A 21,733-nucleotide genomic window follows, 5' to 3' on the forward strand; every position below is an offset into this window, starting at 1 on the left:
GTTGGCAAGCACAGAGGTCAGACGTTTCTTGTAGTTGGTGACCAGATTTGCACACATCTCAGGAGAGATTTTGGTTCACACTTGCCATGATTGGAGGAAGAAAAATGCTGACTATGACCCTAAGAACACCATTCCTACAGTCAATCACGGAGGTGGACCTCTCCAATTTTCAATCTACACCTCCTCCCGGGGTCAGCTGATAGCCTCCCATGGCTTCCAATACCATCTCTATGCTGACGACTCCCAAATCTATTTATCCACCCCTCAGCCTCCTCACGTATCACTAATTTACTAGCAGATATATCAGTCTGGATATCACACAACTTCCTCAAATTCAATCCATCCAAAACCAAACATATACATTTTTCCTCCACCACGTTCCCCTTCCCCTGATCTGTCAAAAATCAATCGCAAAACTATCAGCCCATTCCCGCATGCCAAGGTCCTAGGTGTAATCCTGGACTCTGAATTCTCCTTTAAGTCCCACGTTCAAATCTTGCTGCCTCAATCTCCACAAAATCTCCAAAATACGTCCCTAGCCAATGACCAGTGTTGGGGTAGTTACTCAAAAAATGTAACTAGTTACTTCTGTAAATTGTAACGAGATTACTTTACTAGTTACTGCATTTGAAAAGTAACTTCACTACTTATTACTTTGTTTTCCTCTTTCTATTGACCGTGTAGAAGAAGATACATGACACTCTTTCTGCATAGAGTTTATTGTATAAACACAGGCTTTGGGAAACATGAGAACAAAACCTGAAAAAAAACAGAATAAAACATAAAGTGCAACAAAAAGTCAAACTTCATCCCTCTCTATTCTTCGAAATAACGATTGTATCGCACGGCTTGGGTAACGCAGGAAAGCGCGTTCCTATAGCCTAGTAAAGTAGTGTAGTTACCTCCTATAGCCTAGTAAAGTAGTGTAGTTGCCTCCTATAGCCTAGTAAAGTAGTGTAGTTACCTCCTATAGCCTAGTAAAGTAGTGTAGTTACCTCCTATAGCCTAGTAAAGTAGTGTAGTTACCTCCTATAGCCTAGTAAAGTAGTGTAGTTACCTCCTATAGCCTAGTAAAGTAGTGTAGTTGCCTCCTATAGCCTAGTAAAGTAGTGTAGTTACTTCCTATAGCCTAGTAAAGTAGTGTAGTTACCTCCTATAGTCTAGTAAAGTAGTGTAGTTACTTCCTATAGCCTAGTAAAGTAGTGTAGTTACCTCCTATAGTCTAGTAAAGTAGTGTAGTTACCTCCTATAGTCTAGTAAAGTAGTGTAGTTACCTCCTATAGCCTAGTAAAGTAGTGTAGTTATCTCCTATAGCCTAGTAAAGTAGTGTAGTTACCTCCTATAGCCTAGTAAAGTAGTGTAGTTACCTCCTATAGTCTAGTAAAGTAGTGTAGTTACCTCCTATAGCCTAGTAAAGTAGTGTAGTTACCTCCTATAGCCTAGTAAAGTAGTGTAGTTACTTCCTATAGCCTAGTAAAGTAGTGTAGTTACCTCCTATAGCCTAGTAAAGTAGTGTAGTTACCTCCTATAGTCTAGTAAAGTAGTGTAGTTACTTCCTATAGCCTAGTAAAGTAGTGTAGTTACCTCCTATAGCCTAGTAAAGTAGTGTAGTTACCTCCTATAGTCTAGTAAAGTAGTGTAGTTATCTCCTATAGCCTAGTAAAGTAGTGTAGTTACTTCCTATAGCCTAGTAAAGTAGTGTAGTTACCTCCTATAGCCTAGTAAAGTAGTATAGTTACCTCCTATAGCCTAGTAAAGTAGTGTAGTTACCTCCTATAGCCTAGTAAAGTAGTGTAGTTACCTCCTATAGCCTAGTAAAGTAGTGTAGTTACCTCCTATAGCCTAGTAAAGTAGTGTAGTTACCTCCTATAGCCTAGTAAAGTAGTGTAGTTACTTCCTATAGCCTAGTAAAGTAGTGTAGTTACCTCCTATAGCCTAGTAAAGTAGTGTAGTTACCTCCTATAGCCTAGTAAAGTAGTGTAGTTACCTCCTATAGCCTAGTAAAGTAGTGTAGTTACCTCCTATAGTCTAGTAAAGTAGTGTAGTTATCTCCTATAGCCTAGTAAAGTAGTGTAGTTACTTCCTATAGCCTAGTAAAGTAGTGTAGTTACCTCCTATAGTCTAGTAAAGTAGTGTAGTTACCTCCTATAGCCTAGTAAAGTAGTGTAGTTACCTCCTATAGCCTAGTAAAGTAGTGTAGTTACTTCCTATAGCCTAGTAAAGTAGTGTAGTTACCTCCTATAGTCTAGTAAAGTAGTGTAGTTACCTCCTATAGTCTAGTAAAGTAGTGTAGTTACCTCCTATAGCCTAGTAAAGTAGTGTAGTTACCTCCTATAGCCTAGTAAAGTAGTGTAGTTACCTCCTATAGCCTAGTAAAGTAGTGTAGTTACCTCCTATAGCCTAGTAAAGTAGTGTAGTTACCTCCTATAGCCTAGTAAAGTAGTGTAGTTACCTCCTATAGCCTAGTAAAGTAGTGTAGTTACCTCCTATAGCCTAGTAAAGTAGTGTAGTTACCTCCTATAGTCTAGTAAAGTAGTGTAGCTACCAATATTAGTATGGTAACTAGTTACATTACTTTGTTACCAAAAAAAGTAATGTAGTTACTGTAATCCATTACTTTGTAACTCGTTACCCCCAACACTGCCAATGACACAACAAAGCGCTTAATTCACTCCCTGGTCATCTTGTGCCTCAACTACTGCAACTCCCTCATTGGCTTACCTCTGCATAGGTTATCCCCCCTTCAGTCCATCATAAATGCTGCTGCCAGACTCATCCACCTTACCAACCACTTTTTGTCTGCTACTCCTCTGTCAATCCCTCCATTGGCTTCCATTCACCCAACCAATTAAATTGAAAATACTAACAACCTACAATGCCATCCACAACTCTACCCCCAGCTACAACACTAGCCTAGTTTTAAAACGCCAACCTAATCGTTCTCTTCGTTTCTCCTAAGACCTCCTGCTCTCTAGCTTCCTCGTCACCTCCTCCCATGCTCGCCTCCAGGATTTTTCCAGAGCCTCTCCAATCCTATGGAACTCCTTACCCCAATCTGTCGGATTATCTCCTACTCTATTAGCTTTTAGACGATCTTCAGAGAAGCCTATCCTACCCACACCTAACAACTATACTTCCATTTTCTCCATCAGCCCGTCCCCCACAGTTATTGCATTTGTATCACTTGACCCTCCCTCTTAGATAGTAAGCTCTACAGATCAGGGCCCTCTTATTCCTCCTGTATTGAATTGTATTGTAACTGTACTGTCTGCCCTCAAGTTGTAAATCGCTGCGCAAACTGTTGGCGATCTATAAATCCTGTAGAATATTATTAATAATAATAATAATAATAATAATAATAATAATGTGACTGGTAGCCCTGTTGGCAGCAGGGATGCTCTCTAGGGATTAAGTTTGACTTTTCTAGGAATAATCCAGGATAGCACAAATTTCTGGTTACTACAGTGGAGATTTACGAAAAAAAAAAAAAAAAAAAAAAAAAACACACAACACTTGAGCACACAGAATCTGCTGCAGTTCTGCAGAGTAACCAATCAGCTTCCAGGTTTTATTGTTAACCCCACGTTCACATTGCTCTGTCTTGACATGAGATTTGGACATGTCAGAGTGGAGCCCACTGCCGGCAATTGGTCCCGTCTAAATCAGTGCAACGCCGTCTTTGCGTCGCTGCACCAATTCCCAAAAGTAGTTTCTGTATTTCTTTTGGCGAGTTCGAGGGGCAATTTCAATAGACATCTGTGCAGGAACCCTCACAGATGTCTGTGAAATCACCCCCGAAATCGGACTAAAAAGGCCAGTTTGAAATAGTGCGAGTTCAGCGATTTTAAACCGGTCTCAGTGTGAATCTAGGTAAACGCTTCATTGGACAAGCTTTAGTCAGAAGCGGATTGGTTACTATACACAGCTACACCAGTTTTAGTAAGGCTCCATTCACACTACCGCGACTTGTCAGGCGACTTGTCAGCCTGACAAGTCATGGTCCATTGACTGGTACAGGACCCGTTCTAATAGGAGCGACTCAAGTCGCTCCGACTTAGAAAAAGGTTCCTGTACTACTTCGGGGCGACCTCGGAGCGACTTGCATAGACATTCATTATATGAAGTCCCTGCAAGTCGCGCTGCACGCGAGTCGCCCCCGAAGTCGTGCCGCTTCAGTGTGAATGCGGTCTAAATCTCCTCCAAAAGTTTTTAGTTGTGTATGGTTCACCGGATACAAATCTAAGGAACACAAAATGTAATATATTGCGTTCATTCGAGTTCTGATGGAATCAAAAGATCTATTTCTCCACTTGCAGAAAACATTCTTAAAGAGGGAGGTCCAGCCCCCCCCCCCCCCAACGAAAAATAAAATGTAAAGTCAGCAGCTACACATACTGTAGCTGCTGACTTTAATATTAGGCAGAGATGTATAGTAACTAAGTAGAACTACTTCCAGTGGCGGCTGGTGAAGTTTTAAGATGGGGGGGCGCAAGACCCCGCCCTTCTATTTTGACCCCTCCCATTTCTCAGAAGCCCCACCCCTTATCGACTCCACCCATTTTGTCCCCTGTATTTTGCTTGCGTGAACAAATTCTCACAATGTATCACATATATTAAGGGGTCTCTCAGTACTAGTATATCCAATAGGGAGCAGGGGCCCTATTATGGGATATACTGTGAGAGACACCCTATTATGGGATACACTGACTGAGAGTGGCACAAACCCCACAGTACAGACCCCCTAGCACAAACCCCACAGTACAGACCTCCTAGCACTAATCCCACAGTACAGACCCCCTACCACAAACCCCACAGTACAGACCCCCTAGCACAAACCCCACAGTACAGACCCCCTAGCACAAACCCCACAGTACAGACCCCTTAGCACTAATCCCACAGTACAGGCCCCCTTTCAATGTAGTGACCAGCGTACATGCCCCCTTTCAATGCAGTGACCAGCGTACATGCCCCCTTTCAATGCAGTGACAAGCATACAGGCCCCATTTCAATGTAGTGACCAGAGTACATGCCCCCTTTCAATGCAGTGACAAGGGTACAGGCCCCCTTTCAATGCAGTGACAAGGGTACAGGCCCCCTTTCAATGCAGTGACCAGCGTACATGCCCCCTTTCAATGCAGTGACCAGCGTACATGCCCCCTTTCAATGTAGTGACAAGCGTACATGCCCCCTTTCAATGCAGTGACCAGCGTACATGCCCCCTTTCAATGCAGTGACCAGCGTACATGCCCCCTTTCAATGTAGTGACCAGCGTACATGCCCCTTTCATCCATGATGATATATATAATGATATCTGCACACTCTGGTCTGGGCCCGGCCTGGGTAACTTGATAAATCTTGCACCGTGACCTGCCTGTACCTACCTGTTCTGGCCTGGGTCCATCCATCCATCATGGATGGATGGACCCAGGCCAGGCCAGAACAGGTAGGTACAGGCAGGCAACGGTGCAAGATTTATCAAGTTACCCAGGCCGGGCCCAGACCAGACTAGTGCTGTGCTTCATCATGGATGGCGGCAATGGCATTGGCAATTTGGCATGGCAATGGCTGCTGGCTGGCTGGCATGGCAATGGCTGCTGGCTGGCATGGCAATGGCTGGCATGGGCTACTGGCTGGCTGGCATGGGCTGCTGGCTGGCTGGCTGGCTGGCATGGTAACAGCTGCTGGCATGGCAATGGCTGGCTGGCATGGCAATGGCTGGCTGGCATGGCAATGGCTGCTGGCTGGCATGGCAATGGCTGCTGGCTGGCATGGCATGGGCTGCTGGCTGGCATGGCATGGGCTGCTGGCTGGCTGGCATGGCAACGGCTGCTGGCATGGCAATGGCTGGCATGGCAATGGCTGGCTGGCATGGCAATGGCTGCTGGCTGGCATGGCAATGGCTGCTGGCTGGCATGGCATTGGCTGCTGGCTGGCATGGCATTGGCTGCTGGCTGGCATGGCATGGGCTGCTGGCTGGCTGGCATGGCAACGGCTGCTGGCATGGCAATGGCTGGCATGGCAATGGCTGGCTGACATGGCAATGGCTGGCATGGCAATGGCAATGGCTGGCATGGCAATGGCTGGCTGGCTGAGGCCTGAGGACTCACTTACCGTTACCGCCGCGCTGCTGCACACAGGTCTGGAGACCTGGTCTGGATTCGGATTCCGGATGGATGCACGGTCTCGTCTCTGCAGTACCACTGCCGCCGACGCCGTCCCGTCCGTCCACGAAGAAGAAGGCCCGGCCCGCCGTCGCCCGATCCAACTCGCCGAGTCCTGGACTGGTCTCCGACTCCGTCTCCTCTTCAGTGAGTCCTCCTGCTCCAGGCTCCTTCCTGTCACGGTGAGTGGTGACTGGTGGTGAGTGCGGAGCTGCGGATGGGACCGACCACCGTCCACCGACGTCTTCTCCGCTGCTGCTGGGCTGGCTGCGTGACACACTCGGGCGGTCGGGTGGCAAGGAAGTCAGTCTGAAGGCGGATTCCGGAAGCGGTGATCTTGACGCCGGCTGATGTCCCACTGTGATTGGTCCAGGCTGGAGACTGGACCAATCACAGCCAGGATATCACGAAGGTGGGGGTGGTCAGGCGTTCCTTCCGGCGCCCAGGTTACGCCCCCTTACGCCCCCCAGAAGGCAGCCAATCGGCGCCTTTTCTGGGTGTAAACCCCAACCCCCCTTTAGCCACCACATAGGTCGGCGAGTCCTGCGAACCGATTTTTTTTTTTTTGTAACTTTATTGTTCTTTTTGTCTTTTTTTTTTACTCCTTTTTTTTTTTTTAGGGGGGGCGGCGCCCTGGCGCCCCCTATGCACGGGCCGCCACTGGCTACTTCACTACTGTACTTAAGTACCGTAAGGCGGTATCTGTACTTTCCTAGAGTATAATTTTTTTCTCCTACTTCCACTTTTACTTCACTACATTTTTTCTATGATTTCAATACTTCTACTCCGATATTTTTTTTTTGTGCTGCATAGTTACTCGTTACATTTATAAAAATTACCACTGCCAGAACAGTAGATGGCAGGTTTCATGAAGCTCAAAACATGTGTATTATCAGCCCATACGAAAATAAAAGCTACTGTATGTATAAATAAAAGCTGCATTTGAAATAATAAAAAAAACAATATGATGTTCAAACTTTTAACTTCTTTAATAACTACATAACACAGTACTTGTACTTTTACTTTCAGTACTTGAGTAGCAAAATTTTTAAAAAAACTACTTGCAATACTTAAGAACAAAAAATGTTGAATACTTTAGTACTTCTACTCAAGTCACTTTTTGATCGAGCACTTCCACTTCTACTCAAGTACGGGTTTTGAGTACTTTATACAACTCTGATATTAGGACACTTACCTGCCGAGGGATCCAGCGATATTGGCACCCCAGCTGATGTTTCCATTGGCTCTCAGGTGCTGCCGCCGCCATGGTCTGTAAGGGAAACCGGTAGCCTTGCGGATGTATTGGATCCGCCCTGCCTCTGCCCAGCCTCCTCTCAGTGAGCGAGGACTGAAAGCATTATAGCCTCACTGAGCTCACTGAGAGGAGGCGGGGCGGAGCACGGCCTCAATACATAGAATACAGCTCAGGAAACCTGTGTAATAATGCGAGATATCATGCCATGAGATACATCCCAGCAGCCCTTGCGACTCGCCGAATGACGTAATCGCCGATCGGCGGCTGGACCTGGAAGTGAGGAGAGGATGAACAAACAAGAAAATAAGGTATTTTCTAGCAAAAAAAAAAAAAAAAAAGTTTCCATTGGTAAAAGTAGTTTTAAAGGGGGGGGATTACATACATCTATGTAATCCAAGTTATTAACCACTTGCCGACCGCCGCACGACTATCTACGTCGGCGGTCAGCCCCTCACAGGCAAAGTGATGTAGGGCTACGTCACTAGCTTGTGAGGGTCTAGGGAGCGAGCGCGCGCCCCCGGAGGCGCGTTCCCGCTCCCGAGTGGTCACGGACCCCCCCGCGCGTGTGACCGGCGGACCCGATCCATACTAAGCAGCGTTGTCACCCTAGAACAGGAAGTGCGTTAGGATTACGCAACACCTCCCTCTTCTCCTAAGCAGGGTGTTTTGTAGTCCAAGGAGATAGCAGGGAGCAATGCTAACTGATAAGAGTCCAGGCAGAGTGTACAGGAAGATATACGCTCACAGGGTTTCTAGTTTGATGAATGGCTTGATTTTTTTTTTTATTTTTTATTTTGCACTGAATAGATATAAAAAAACACTTTTTGTGTTTGGTGGAATATTTAACAGACCAAAAGGGGAGCAAATAGGAGAAAATACTGGTAGACTTTCAGACATTACAATGAAATAATAAAAAGCTGCTTGCAAACCGTTAGAGATAGCATATGCGACAATTAAAGCAGCCTGGGCTGTCCCGGGGGAGGATCATCGTGATTGGCCAATTATAGCCGCCCTGGAACTTTCCGCATGGCAAGATCGGCCAGGGAGTGTCAGCCAGGCTCGTGTGGATGCCAATGTATGCAAAAACTTTCCCATAATTAGCCAAACTGGCCGACTATTCTCCAAAGACAGTATACGATCCAACAAGGAAGAACATTTCAATCACCACTGGTTATGCTCAGCAGGAGATCGCACATTTATGGCCATGTTACTATTTGCATACATTTTCTAATAAAAAAAAAAAAAAAATATATAATATATAATAATAAAGTAACCAGTAAATATATATATTTTTTCTTAATATATATATATATATATATATATATATATATATATATATATTAAGAAAAAATATATATGATATTTACTGGTTACTTTATTATTAGGTACGCCTGTTCAATTGCTTGGTAGCATAAATTGCTAATCAGCCAAATCACATGGCAGCAACTCAATGCATTTAGGCAATCAGACGTGGTGAAAGTGACTTGCTGAAGTACAAACCAAGCATCAGAATGGGGAAGAAAAGGGATTTAAGGGACTTTGAACGTGGCATGGTTGTTGGTGCCAGACAGACTGGTCTGAGTATTTCAAAAACTGCTGATCTACTGGGATTTCCACACACAACCATCTCTCGGGTTTACAGAGAATGGTCCCAAAAAGAGAAAATATCCAGTGAGAGGCAGTTGTGTGGAGGAAAATGCCTTGTTGATGTCAGAGGAGAATGGGCAGAGTTCCAGATGATAGAAAGGCAACAGTAACTCACATAACCACTTGTTTCAACCAAGGTATGCAGAATACCATTTCTGAACACACAACACATCGAGTTTTGAAGCAGATGGGCTACAGCAGCAGAAGACCACACCTGGGTGCCACTCCTGTCAGCTAAGAACAGGAAACTGAGGCGACAATTCGCACAGGCTCACCAAAATTGGACAATAGAAGATTGGGAAAAAGGTTGCTGGTCTGATGAGTCTCGATTATAGCTGTGACATTCAGATGGTAGGGTCAGAAGGCATGGATCCATCCTGCCTTGTATTACTGGTTCAGGCTGGTGGTGTAATGGTGGGTGGGGGGGGGGGGGGATATTTTCTTGGCACACTTTTGGCCCCTTAGTACCAATTGGGCACCATGGCTAACCTGAGTATTGTTTCTGACCATGTCCATCCCTTTATGACTACAGTGGACCCATCTTCTGATGGCTCCTTCCAGCAGGATAATGCACCATGCCACAAAGCTCCAATCATCTCACCACTGCTTTCTTCACCATGACAATGAGGTCACTGTACTCCAATGGCCTCCACACTCACCACATCTCATCCAATAGAGCACCTTTGGGATGTGGTGGAACGGGAGATTCCCATCATGGATGTGCAACCAACAAATCTGCAGCAACTGTGTGACGCCATCATGTCACTATGGACCAAAATCTCTGAGGAATGTTTCCAACATCTGCCCAACACATCATAGTTACAGCTACTAAGATTCTGCCCATGATCCCAAGAGAGGATTGCAGGGGGTGAACTTCTGCCTTTTTTCCAACCAGATTAAACTATTCAACCATATGAGACGGTCCCACGGCGATTGCAGCATAATGCAAATTTTAAAAACACGCCACGATTGTTGCCCAAAAAGAAGCAGTAGCATCTTTTCAGGCGACAAAAACACGCATTGGGCAGTCCATGAAGGTAAAGGGCTGCCCAATGTGCGACACACAAAATCGCATGCTAATCACTCAACGCTTGTTCCCGCTGCAAGCGTGAAAGGACCCTTAAACATAATCTTTGATTATAAGCTCTAATGGATTTTTAGGGCCCTCCTGTGTTGAATTTTAATTGTCCTCGTGTTGTAAAGCGCTGCATAAATGGTTGGTGCAAATAAAACCTGTATAAAGTTAGTGTGCCCTCTCATTAACCCTTTGTTGCCAACTCCCACAGGCACTTTAAGGGGTTCTAAAGGTGGGAGGTGGAGCTCCTGACCATGTGACCACTGTGATTGGCTGCTGCAGCGGTCACATGGCCCTCTCCACCAGCACCCATCCCCAAATGGTGACCGAGAGTGGACAGCAAAAGCTTAGAGAACAGTGAAGCCAGGCTGATGCATAGAAGTGAACAGATGGCGTAAGGGTCCATCTGCCCGGTATGCAGACAGGAAGAGGAAATCTACTGGACGGAGAATGAGAGAAAGTCTAAAATTCTGAGTTAATATGGGATAAAGGCCTCTCACTCCCCGGAGTGCTGGCGGTGCGGCCGCACCCCGGGTGACTTTATCCACATCTTCTGGACCTGCTCGGAACTCTCTGTTTATTGGTCACGGGTGTTTGCTGTGGTTAATGGAGTCCTTCAGGTTTCAGTTGACCCCTTGCCTAAATTGGCCCTGTTAGGCCTGCTAGATGATCTGCTGCCCAGGGTAGCAGACCATACTCTTATGGGTCTCCTGCTTTTCTATGTTAGGAAGAATATTGTGCTCCACTGGAGACATCGGTCCCCCCCTTCGCTTCAGCGGTGGACTCAGTGATACCACCATACCAGGACACGTACCACCATAGGGGGTGCCCCAAGAAACATGATAGAGTATGGGCCAGGTGGTTATCAGACTCTTCCTTGCCGAATGCTTGAGTACCGGAGGATCAGGGGATCAGAGACACGGCGGGTCCGGCTAATGGCACTGTGCCACCTGTCTCCTCCCCTCTAATTGCCCTATATGCTCCATTACTTGCCCCATAAGTTTTGTAACCTGCATTATTGTCTTATGTTCTCTCTTACTTTCTCTCCCCGGCGTGGGTAATCCGCAATTTTGTTTATCACATGCTGTACGGCTTTAGGGTGAACCTTATGCACCTAGTTGGTTTTTGTTGTCGTTTGGTTGGTGTGTTAAAGCAAATAAAAAGATTTTCAAAAAATATGGGATAAAAGGCACCCCATATATAAAAAGGTCCAGAATTATATTTTTATTCAACAATCACCAAGCAAAAGCCAGCATGTTTGAAGAGCTGTAAAGGTCCCTTTTCTTCACTAATATAAATCCAAAAATATAATCAAAGTCCTTTCTGTACAATTTTAAAAAGAAAATCACCACACACAAAAGAAAATTAAATTTGAATCTCTCTCTTTGATAGAGATATCTATCTTCTGAACATTAAAAACAATTTATATAAAATGTAAAAGCTACATAAAATATCACTAAAAATAAATAATTGAAGATTTACATATATTTTTTTAATGTACATAATTTCTCATCTTTATTAGGGTTGAGGAAAAAAAAAAAACATAATATATATGTATTACACACACATATCCTTTTTTCAAGTGATACGTTTTTCCCTAACCATTAGAATCACAGAAAATAAAGAAGGGAAATTATAAACATTAATATATATATTTTTATTCATTTTTTTTTTTTTTTTTTTTTTTTTAGGGATATTTTATGTAGCTTTTACATTTTATGTCAATTGTTTTAATGTTCATAATTTCTCTTCTTTATTTTAAGGGATTCTAAGGGTTGGAAAAACACACACACACCTAAATGAGAAATTCCAAACTCTCCAGAAAGAGAATATTAAAAGAGATCTGTGATTGTTCCAATGCAGGGCAAAGTTACAGGCTTACTTTAACCACTTTACCTCTGCTCACAGTAATATTACTGCGGCAGAGTGGCTCGTTATCGTCTGACGACGTAGTACTACGTCGTCAGACACTCCCCCTTCTGGGCGGCGCTTGCGCGCCGCCGGAGGCTCGCTCCCGCTGTTTTCATTCACAGCGGGAGTCGGGCCAGGGGAGGAGCAGCGGCGATCGCCGCTGCTCTTACCCGATCGTCGGGGATCGAGTCTGGAGATCCGCCCGCTGTGTGTAAACACAGCGGGCGGATCTCCATAGTGACAGGGAGTGACAGATCGGACTGTTCAGCATAGCTGGACATCCGATCTGTCCATGACTCACTCAGTCACTTCCCCCTCTACACGTCAGTAAGCACCAGGCATACATTAACCCCTCCCTCTCCAATAAAATTAACCCCTTCCCTGCCAGTGTCATTTTTACAGTAACAGTGCATATATATAGCACTGATTACTGCAGTAATGTCACTGGTACCCCCAAAAGTGTCAAAAATGTCAGTCAAGGGTCCGATCTGTCCGCCGCAATGTCGCAATCCCGCAAAAAAAATCGCAGATCGCCGCCATTACGCGTTAAAAAAAAAAACACCAAAAATGACAGAAATCTTTCCCTTTGTTAGTAAACGCAATAACTTTTGCGCAAACCAATCAAAATACGCTTATTGCGATTTTTTTTACCAAACATAGGTAGCAGAAAACAAATTGGCCAAAAATTTTTTAAAAAATTGGTTTTTACATCTTTTTTGGGGGGAATTTCATATAAAAAAATGTTAAAAATATTGTTATTTTTTCAAAATAAACGCTCTTTTTTTGTTTATAGCGCAAAAAGTAAAAATCGCACAGGTGATCAAATACCACCAAAAGAAAGCTCTGTTTGTGGGAAAAAAAGGACGTAAATTTCGTTTGGGTACGGCGTCGCACGACCGCGCAATTGTCAGTTGAAGTCGCACAGCGCCGAATCGCAAAAAGTGGCCTGGACGGAAGACAGCAAAATCCTCCGGTGGTAAAGTGGTTAATGTCCCCCCTGTGCATCAGCGCTTGATCACCTTCCCATCAAATAATGAAGGAACATGTGACTTCCACTCCTCCCTCCCATGTTACAGCACTGGTGATTGGCGAGTGCCCAGCACTGTTAGGTAGGGAGGAGAAGTCCTCAGTCCTGGGTAAGTTGCAACGGGAGAAATTCAGATACGGGTTCCTTTTGGTGGCCAAATTTTACTAAAAGGAAGGGGAGTTTGTGCCTCTGAGAGGAGGGGGGGGGGGCACTAAAGTAAACCTGGTGCTTTGCACTGCATGGGGAGGAAAAAAAAAAAAAGTATAAATAATTATTATTATTAGTAAAAATAATAAAATAATAATAATAATAATAATAATAATAATCTGACAACACTGGTAACATATGCAAAACAAATGTATTACTACTACGAATAATATGAAAAACAATTTGTGAGGAAGTAGTATTTGCAAATCCATGTTTTTTTTTATAAGCAGAAAATTACAATTCTACTTAAACACTTAACTTAAACAGCTATACAAACTAAGAAAAGGCTGTTAAACATACAGACACATCTATAGAGTACGAAGTAAAAATAACATAGACATGACAGTATATAAAAAGTGTTAGTATAAAAAATAAACCATAATAACAATTATAAGTATTAAGCAACAAGTATAAAATATTAGGATTAAAAACTGATAATAAAAAAGTAATGTGTAAATCGTTAAAGAAATTTATTTTTTTTAATAAAAACAACAAAAATATTAAATGGTATAGTATTAAAAAAAAAAAAAAAAAAAAAACAACATTTATGGCAGAAAAATAAACAATGCTGAAATTAAAACAAATCTGTTGTCATTGAAAGAAAAACTAATAATTATATATCAATAATAATATATCTGGTGGCACAGCAGCTATATTGATAACAATTATATATACAGTATGTATATAAATAATAAATATGGTGGCACAGCAGATATATTGATAACAATTATATATATATAAAAATAATAATATATCTGGTGGCACAGCAGATATATTGATAACAATTATATATACAGTATGTATATAAATAATAAATATGGTGGCACAGCAGATATATTGATAACAATTATATATATAAAAATAATAATATATCTGGTGGCACAGCAGATATATTGATAACAATTATATATACAGTATGTATATAAATAATAAATATGGTGGCACAGCAGATATACTGATAACAATTATATATATATAAAAATAATATATCTGGTGGCACAGCAGATATATTGATAACAATTATATATACAGTATGTATATAAATAATAAATATGGTGGCACAGCAGATATATTGATAACAATTATATATATAAAAATAATAATATATCTGGTGGCACAGCAGATATATTGACAACAATTATATATATAAAAATAATAATATATCTGGTGGCACAGCAGATATATTGATAACAATTATATATATATAAAAATAATAATATATCTGGCGGCACAGCAGATATATTGATAACAATTATATATACAGTATGTATATAAATAATAAATATGGTGGCACAGCAGATATATTGATAACAATTATATATATAAAAATAATAATATATCTGGTGGCACAGCAGCTATATTGATAACAATTATATATATAAAAATAATAATATATCTGGTGGCACAGCATTAAAAAATTCACATGGTCCATACATGCCATAATTAAAAAATAAATAAAAAAGAAAAATTGTAAGGAATAAAAAATAGCTCCAAGCAAAGAAGATGTTGATGATAATAATTTAACTTTAAAAGATTTACAAAATATTATAAGACCAAAAAAATAAAAATAAAAACACCAAACAGGCAAATAATAATTATAATAATTAAAATAATAATAATAACAATTGGTGTCAAAATATAAAAATAACACTGCTGGGTCTCTAAAAGAAAAAAAAAAAATCCTTTCTTGTATTATTTTTGTTTTATATTTTTAGTGAGAAAAAAAAAGAATACAGGCAAAAATATAAATATCTACATCGTGAGCTGATTTTTTTTAGTTTTATTTTATTTATTTTTTTAATTTTAAGACAACAGTAGTTATCTGCCATCATAGAAATAAAAACTGACATCATAATTACAGAATACAGCTGGATGTAATGTAAATGAATGGGAAGCCGGGTGACAGATCGCTGTATGAGATAATAGGAGTAATAATAGGATACAATGTAACATGCTGTGTGATCTCCCCTATGATTGGTCCTCTTACCTGTGTGTGTCGGGCAGGCTCGGCTCGCTCTCGGGCACACAGAGATCACAGGGGAAGGAATGACAGCCGCCGCTCGGACTGACTCTCTCAGCTAGAAGCAGCAGTGCGCACAGCTCGGCGGACTAAACCAACTGCTCGTGAAGAATAGGGGGGCACAACTCCCCCTCCCATCCTCACTCCCACTCCTAACACAATAGTTGTTAAATGATAGGAACACAGTGATAGAATATGAGGAAGATTTCCTCTATTGTAAGAGGTGGGGGGTATAAGAAATTAATAGCGGGTTTTCGCCCCCCCCCCACCGGCAGAGTGGACGGCGCGGTGGGCGGGCTTAGCACACTGAGGGCTGCCAGGAGTAATGATGGCGGGTTGAGGCGGATGTGCTGGAAGTGTCAGATCTGTGGATACATTGTATCTCTTCCCAGCTGATCTATAGGAGGAGCAGCATGGCGCCTAGGAAGGGGGAGCTGACCGAGGAGGAGAGGGAGCTGATACAGGTCATATCTAAAGGTGAGTGATCCAGGCCTGGGGGTGTATATGGGGATGGGGCAGAGTGGTGACTCCGGGTTGGGGGGTGTATGGGGATGGGGCAGAGTGGTGACTCCTGGTTGGGGGGTGTATATGGGGATGGGGCAGAGTGGTGACTCCTGGTTGGGGGGTGTATGGGGATGGGGCAGAGTGGTGACTCCTGGTTGGGGGGTGTATATGGGGATGGAGCAGAGTGGTGACTCCTGGTTGGGGGTGTATATGGGGATGGGGCAGAGTGGTGACTCCTGGTTGGGGGGTGTATATGGGGATGGGGCAGAGTGGTGACTCCTGGTTGGGGGATGTATATGGGGATGGGGCAGAGTGGTGACTCCTGGTTGGGGGGTGTATATGGGGATAGGGCAGAGTGGTGACTCCTGGTTGGGGGGTGTATATGGGGATAGGGCAGAGTGGTGACTCCTGGTTGGGGGGTGTATATGGGGATGGGGCAGAGTGGTGACTCCTGGTTGGGGGGTGTATATAGGGATGGGGCAGAGTGGTGACTCCTGGTTGGGGGGTGTATATGGGGATGGGGCAGAGTGGTGACTCCTGGGAGGGGGGGTGTATGGGGATGGGGCAGAGTGATGACTCCTGGTTGGGCGGTGTATAAGGGGATGGGGCAGAGTGGTGACTCCTGGTTGGGGGGTGTATGGGGATGGGGCAGAGTGGTGACTCCTGGTTGGGCGGTGTATAAGGGGATAGGGCAGAGTGGTGACTCCTGGTTGGGGGGTGTATATGGGGATGGAGCAGAGTGGTGACTCCTGGTTGGGGGGTGTATATGGGGATGGAGCAGAGTGGTGACTCCTGGTTGGGGGGTGTATATGGGGATGGAGCAGAGTGGTGACTCCTGGTTGGGGGGTGTATATGGGGATGGGGCAGAGTGGTGACTCCTGGTTGGGGGGTGTATATGGGGATGGGGCAGAGTGGTGACTCCTGGTTGGGGGGTGTGTATGGGGATCGGGCAGAGTGGTGACTCCTGGTTGGGGGGTGTGTATGGGGATCGGGCAGAGTGGTGACTCCTGGTTGGGGGGTGTATATGGGGATGGGGCAGAGTGGTGACTCCTGGGAGGGGGGGTGTATGGGGATGGGGCAGAGTGGTGACTCCTGGTTGAGGGGTGTATATGGGGATGGGGCAGAGTGGTGACTCCTGGTTGAGGGGTGTATATGGGGATGGGGCAGAGTGGTGACTCCTGGTTGGGCGGTGTATAAGGGGATAGGGCAGAGTGGTGACTCCTGGTTGGGCGGTGTATAAGGGGATAGGGCAGAGTGGTGACTCCTGGTTGGGGGGTGTATATGGGGATGGAGCAGAGTGGTGACTCCTGGTTGGGGGGTGTATATGGGGATGGGGCAGAGTGGTGACTCCTGGTTGGGGGGTGTATATGGGGATGGAGCAGAGTGGTGACTCCTGGTTGGGCGGTGTATAAGGGGATAGGGCAGAGTGGTGACTCCTGGTTGGGCGGTGTATATGGGGATGGGGCAGAGTGGTGACTCCTGGGAGGGGGGGTGTATGGGGATGGGGCAGAGTGGTGACTCCTGGTTGGGGGGTGTATATGGGGATGGGGCAGAGTGGTGACTCCTGGTTGGGGGGTGTATATGGGGATGGGGCAGAGTGGTGACTCCTGGTTGGGGGGTGTGTATGGGGATCGGGCAGAGTGGTGACTCCTGGTTGGGGGTGTGTATGGGGATCGGGCAGAGTGGTGACTCCTGGTTGGGGGGTGTATATGGGGATGGGGCAGAGTGGTGACTCCTGGGAGGGGGGGTGTATGGGGATGGGGCAGAGTGGTGACTCCTGGTTGAGGGGTGTATATGGGGATGGGGCAGAGTGGTGACTCCTGGTTGGGGGGTGTATATGGGGATGGGGCAGAGTGGTGACTCCTGGTTGGGGGGTGTATATGGGGATGGAGCAGAGTGGTGACTCCTGGGAGGGGGGGTGTATGGGGATGGGGCAGAGTGGTGACTCCTGGTTGGGGGTGTATATGGGGATGGAGCAGAGTGGTGACTCCTGGTTGGGGGTGTATATGGGGATGGGGCAGAGTGGTGACTCCTGGTTGGGGGGTGTATATGGGGATGGAGCAGAGTGGTGACTCCTGGTTGGGCGGTGTATAAGGGGATAGGGCAGAGTGGTGACTCCTGGTTGGGGGGTGTATATGGGGATGGAGCAGAGTGGTGACTCCTGGTTGGGGGGTGTATATGGGGATGGGGCAGAGTGGTGACTCCTGGTTGGGGGGTGTATATGGGGATGGAGCAGAGTGGTGACTCCTGGTTGGGGGGTGTATATGGGGATGGAGCAGAGTGGTGACTCCTGGTTGGGTGGTGTATAAGGGGATAGGGCAGAGTGGTGACTCCTGGTTGGGGGGTGTATATGGGGATGGAGCAGAGTGGTGACTCCTGGTTGGGGGGTGTATATGGGGATTGAGCAGAGTGGTGACTCCTGGTTGGGGGGTGTATATGGGGATGGGGCAGAGTGGTGACTCCTGGTTGGGGGGTGTATATGGGGATGGGGCAGAGTGGTGACTCCTGGTTGGGGGGTGTGTATGGGGATCGGGCAGAGTGGTGACTCCTGGTTGGGGGTGTGTATATGGGGATCGGGCAGAGTGGTGACTCCTGGTTGGGGGGTGTATATGGGGATGGGGCAGAGTGGTGACTCCTGGTTGGGGGGTGTATATGGGGATAGGGCAGAGTGGTGACTCCTGGTTGGGGGGTGTATATGGGGATGGGGCAGAGTGGTGACTCCTGGTTGGGGGGTGTATATGGGGATGGGGCAGAGTGGTGACTCCTGGTTGGGGGGTGTATATGGGGGATGGAGCAGAGTGGTGACTCCTGGTTGGGGGTGTATATGGGGATGGAGCAGAGTGGTGACTCCTGGTTGGGGGGTGTATATGGGGATGGGGCAGAGTGGTGACTCCTGGTTGGGGGGTGTATATGGGGATGGAGCAGAGTGGTGACTCCTGGTTGGGCGGTGTATAAGGGGATAGGGCAGAGTGGTGACTCCTGGTTGGGGGGTGTATATGGGGATGGAGCAGAGTGGTGACTCCTGGTTGGGGGGTGTATATGGGGATGGAGCAGAGTGGTGACTCCTGGTTGGGGGGTGTATATGGGGATGGGGCAGAGTGGTGACTCCTGGTTGGGGGGTGTATATGGGGATGGGGCAGAGTGGTGACTCCTGGTTGGGGGGTGTATATGGGGATGGGGCAGAGTGGTGACTCCTGGTTGGGGGGTGTATATGGGGATGGAGCAGAGTGGTGACTCCTGGTTGGGGGGTGTATATGGGGATGGAGCAGAGTGGTGACTCCTGGTTGGGGGGTGTATATGGGGATGGGGCAGAGTGGTGACTCCTGGTTGGGGGGTGTGTATGGGGATCGGGCAGAGTGGTGACTCCTGGTTGGGGGTGTGTATGGGGATCGGGCAGAGTGGTGACTCCTGGTTGGGGGGTGTATATGGGGATGGGGCAGAGTGGTGACTCCTGGGAGGGGGGGTGTATGGGGATGGGGCAGAGTGGTGACTCCTGGTTGGGGGGTGTATATGGGGATGGGGCAGAGTGGTGACTCCTGGTTGAGGGGTGTATATGGGGATGGCTGACAACAGCAGCGCATGCACTTTGAAGGTCTGGCGTATCTTCCCGGACCTTCAGAGCTCCTTGCCGGAAAGTGAACTCCCGCGCGCATGCGCTGGAGTGACGTTATCGCCGAACCCGGAAGAGACGCAGAGGGAACATCTCAGCAGTGTCCGGGTGACGGTATGGGGGCTTCGTTCTAAGGTATTTCATAATGTGCTAGTATGTGATGCATACTAGCACATCATGCCATTATCCTGCACGTTTGTTTTTTTGTGGGGGGGATACAACCACTTTAACTACTTAGAGACCAGGCCTATTTCTGACACTTGTTGTTTACAAGTTAAAATCAGAATTTTTTGCTAGAAAATTACTTAGAACCCCCCAAATATATATTTATTTATTATTCTTATGTGTGTGTGTGTGTGTGTATATATATATATATATATACACACACAGTGCCTTGCGAAAGTATTCGGCCACATTTCAGGCTTCAAACATAAAGATATAAAACTGTAATTTTCTGTGAATAATCAACAACAAGTGGGACACAATCATGAAGTGGAACGAAATTTATTGGATATTTCAAACTTTTTTAACAAATAAAAAACTGAAAAATTGGGCGTGCAAAATTATTCAGCCCCCTTAAGTTAATACTTTGTAGCGCCACCTTTTGCTGCGATTACAGCTGTAAGTCGCTTTGGGTATGTCTCTATCAGTTTTCACATCGAGAGACTGAAATCTCTGTCCATTCCTCCTTGCAAAACAGCTCGAGCTCAGTGAGGTTGGATGGAGAGCGTTTGTGAACAGCAGTTTTCAGTTCTTTCCACAAATTCTCGATTGGATTCAGGTCTGGACTTTGACTTGGCCATTCTAACACCTGGATATGTTTATTTGTGAACCATTCCATTGTAGATTTTGCTTTATGTTTTGGATCATTGTCTTGTTGGAAGACAAATCTCCGTTCCAGTCTCAGGTCTTTTGCAGATTCCATCAGGTTTTCTTCCAGAATGGTCCTGTATTTGGCTCCATCCATCTTCCCATCAATTTTAACCATCTTCCCTGTCCCTGCTGAAGAAAAGCAGGCCCAAACCATGATGCTGCCACCACCATGTTTGGCAGTGGGGATGATGTGTTCAGGGTGATGAGCTGTGTTGCTTTTACGCCAAACATAACGTTTTGCATTGTTGCCAAAAAGTTTGATTTTGGTTTAATCTGACCAGAGCCCCTTCTTCCACATGTTTGGTGTCTCCCAGGTGGCTTGTGGCAAACTTTAAACAACACTTTTTATGGATATCTTTAAGAAATGGCTTTCTTTTTGCCACTCTTCCATAAAGGCCAGATTTGTGCAGTATACGACTGATTGTTGTCCTATGGACAGAGTCTCCCACCTCAGCTGTAGATCTCTGCACTTCATCCAGAGTGATCATGGGCCTCTTGGCTGCATCTCTGATCAGTCTTCTCCTTGTATGAGCTGAAAGTTTAGAGGGACGGCCAGGTCTTCGTAGATTTGCAGTGGTCTGATACTCCTTCCATTTCAATATTATCGCTTGCACAGTGCTCCTTGGGATGTTTAAAGTTTGGGAAATCTTTTTGTATCCAAATCCGGCTTTAAAGTTCTCCACAACAGTATCTTGGACCTGCCTGGTGTGTTCCTTGTTCTTCATGATGCTCTCTGCGCTTTAAATGGACCTCTGAGACTATCACAGTGCAGGTGCATTTATACGGAGACTTGATTACACACAGGTGGATTCTATTTATCATCATTAGTCATTTAGGTCAACATTGGATCATTCAGAGATCCTCACTGAACTTCTGGAGAGAGTTTGCTGCAGTGAAATTAAAGGAGCTGAATAATTTTGCACGCACAGTTTTTTTTTTGTTAACAAAGTTTGAAATATCCAATAAATTTTGTTCCACTTCATGATTGTGTCCCACTTGTTGTTGATTCTTCACAAAAAATTACAGTTTTATATCTTTGTTTGAAGCCTGAAATGTGGCAAAAGGTCGAAAAGTTCAAGGGGGCCGAATACTGTCGCCGCAAAGCACTGTGTGTGTGTATGTATATGTGTGTGTGTGTGTGTGTGTGTTTTTAGCAGCGACCCTAGAGAATAAAATGGAGATTGTTGCAATTCTTTGTGACACTGTATTTGCGCAGCGGTCATACAAACACAATTTTTTTTTGGGGGGGGGGGGATACAAACTACTTAAAACTGCGTTGGGCGGTCCAGAAGTGGTCTAATTGGTCACAATGGTGAAAGCTGCGTCCCTTGCAACATTTTTTTTTTTTATATTCATTCCATCACTATGGGAAACTAAGCAAGCACCGCCTACGTGAAAGTGGAAACTCAGAAGCAGTGCATCGTTGTCATCCCATCAACAACT

The 21,733-nt window shown here is 45.2% G+C and overlaps 1 protein-coding gene across 1 annotated transcript in view; it reads left to right on the plus strand.

Moving 5' to 3' along the window:
* The first annotated feature begins 15,611 nt into the window (after window positions 1-15,611).
* The window catches only part of ANKMY2 (ankyrin repeat and MYND domain containing 2), a 60,321-nt gene continuing 54,199 nt past the window's right edge, over window positions 15,612-21,733 (plus strand). The window contains exon 1 of the mRNA XM_082259780.1: window positions 15,612-15,780. Within this exon, the coding sequence (XP_082115906.1) occupies window positions 15,717-15,780 (64 nt within the window). The 5' untranslated portion in view covers window positions 15,612-15,716. The remainder of the gene's footprint in view (window positions 15,781-21,733) is intronic.

The sequence above is a fragment of the Pelophylax lessonae genome, assembly GCF_965119305.1.
Source record: "Pelophylax lessonae genome assembly, chromosome: 5".
NCBI classification, from domain to species: domain Eukaryota; kingdom Metazoa; phylum Chordata; class Amphibia; order Anura; family Ranidae; genus Pelophylax; species Pelophylax lessonae.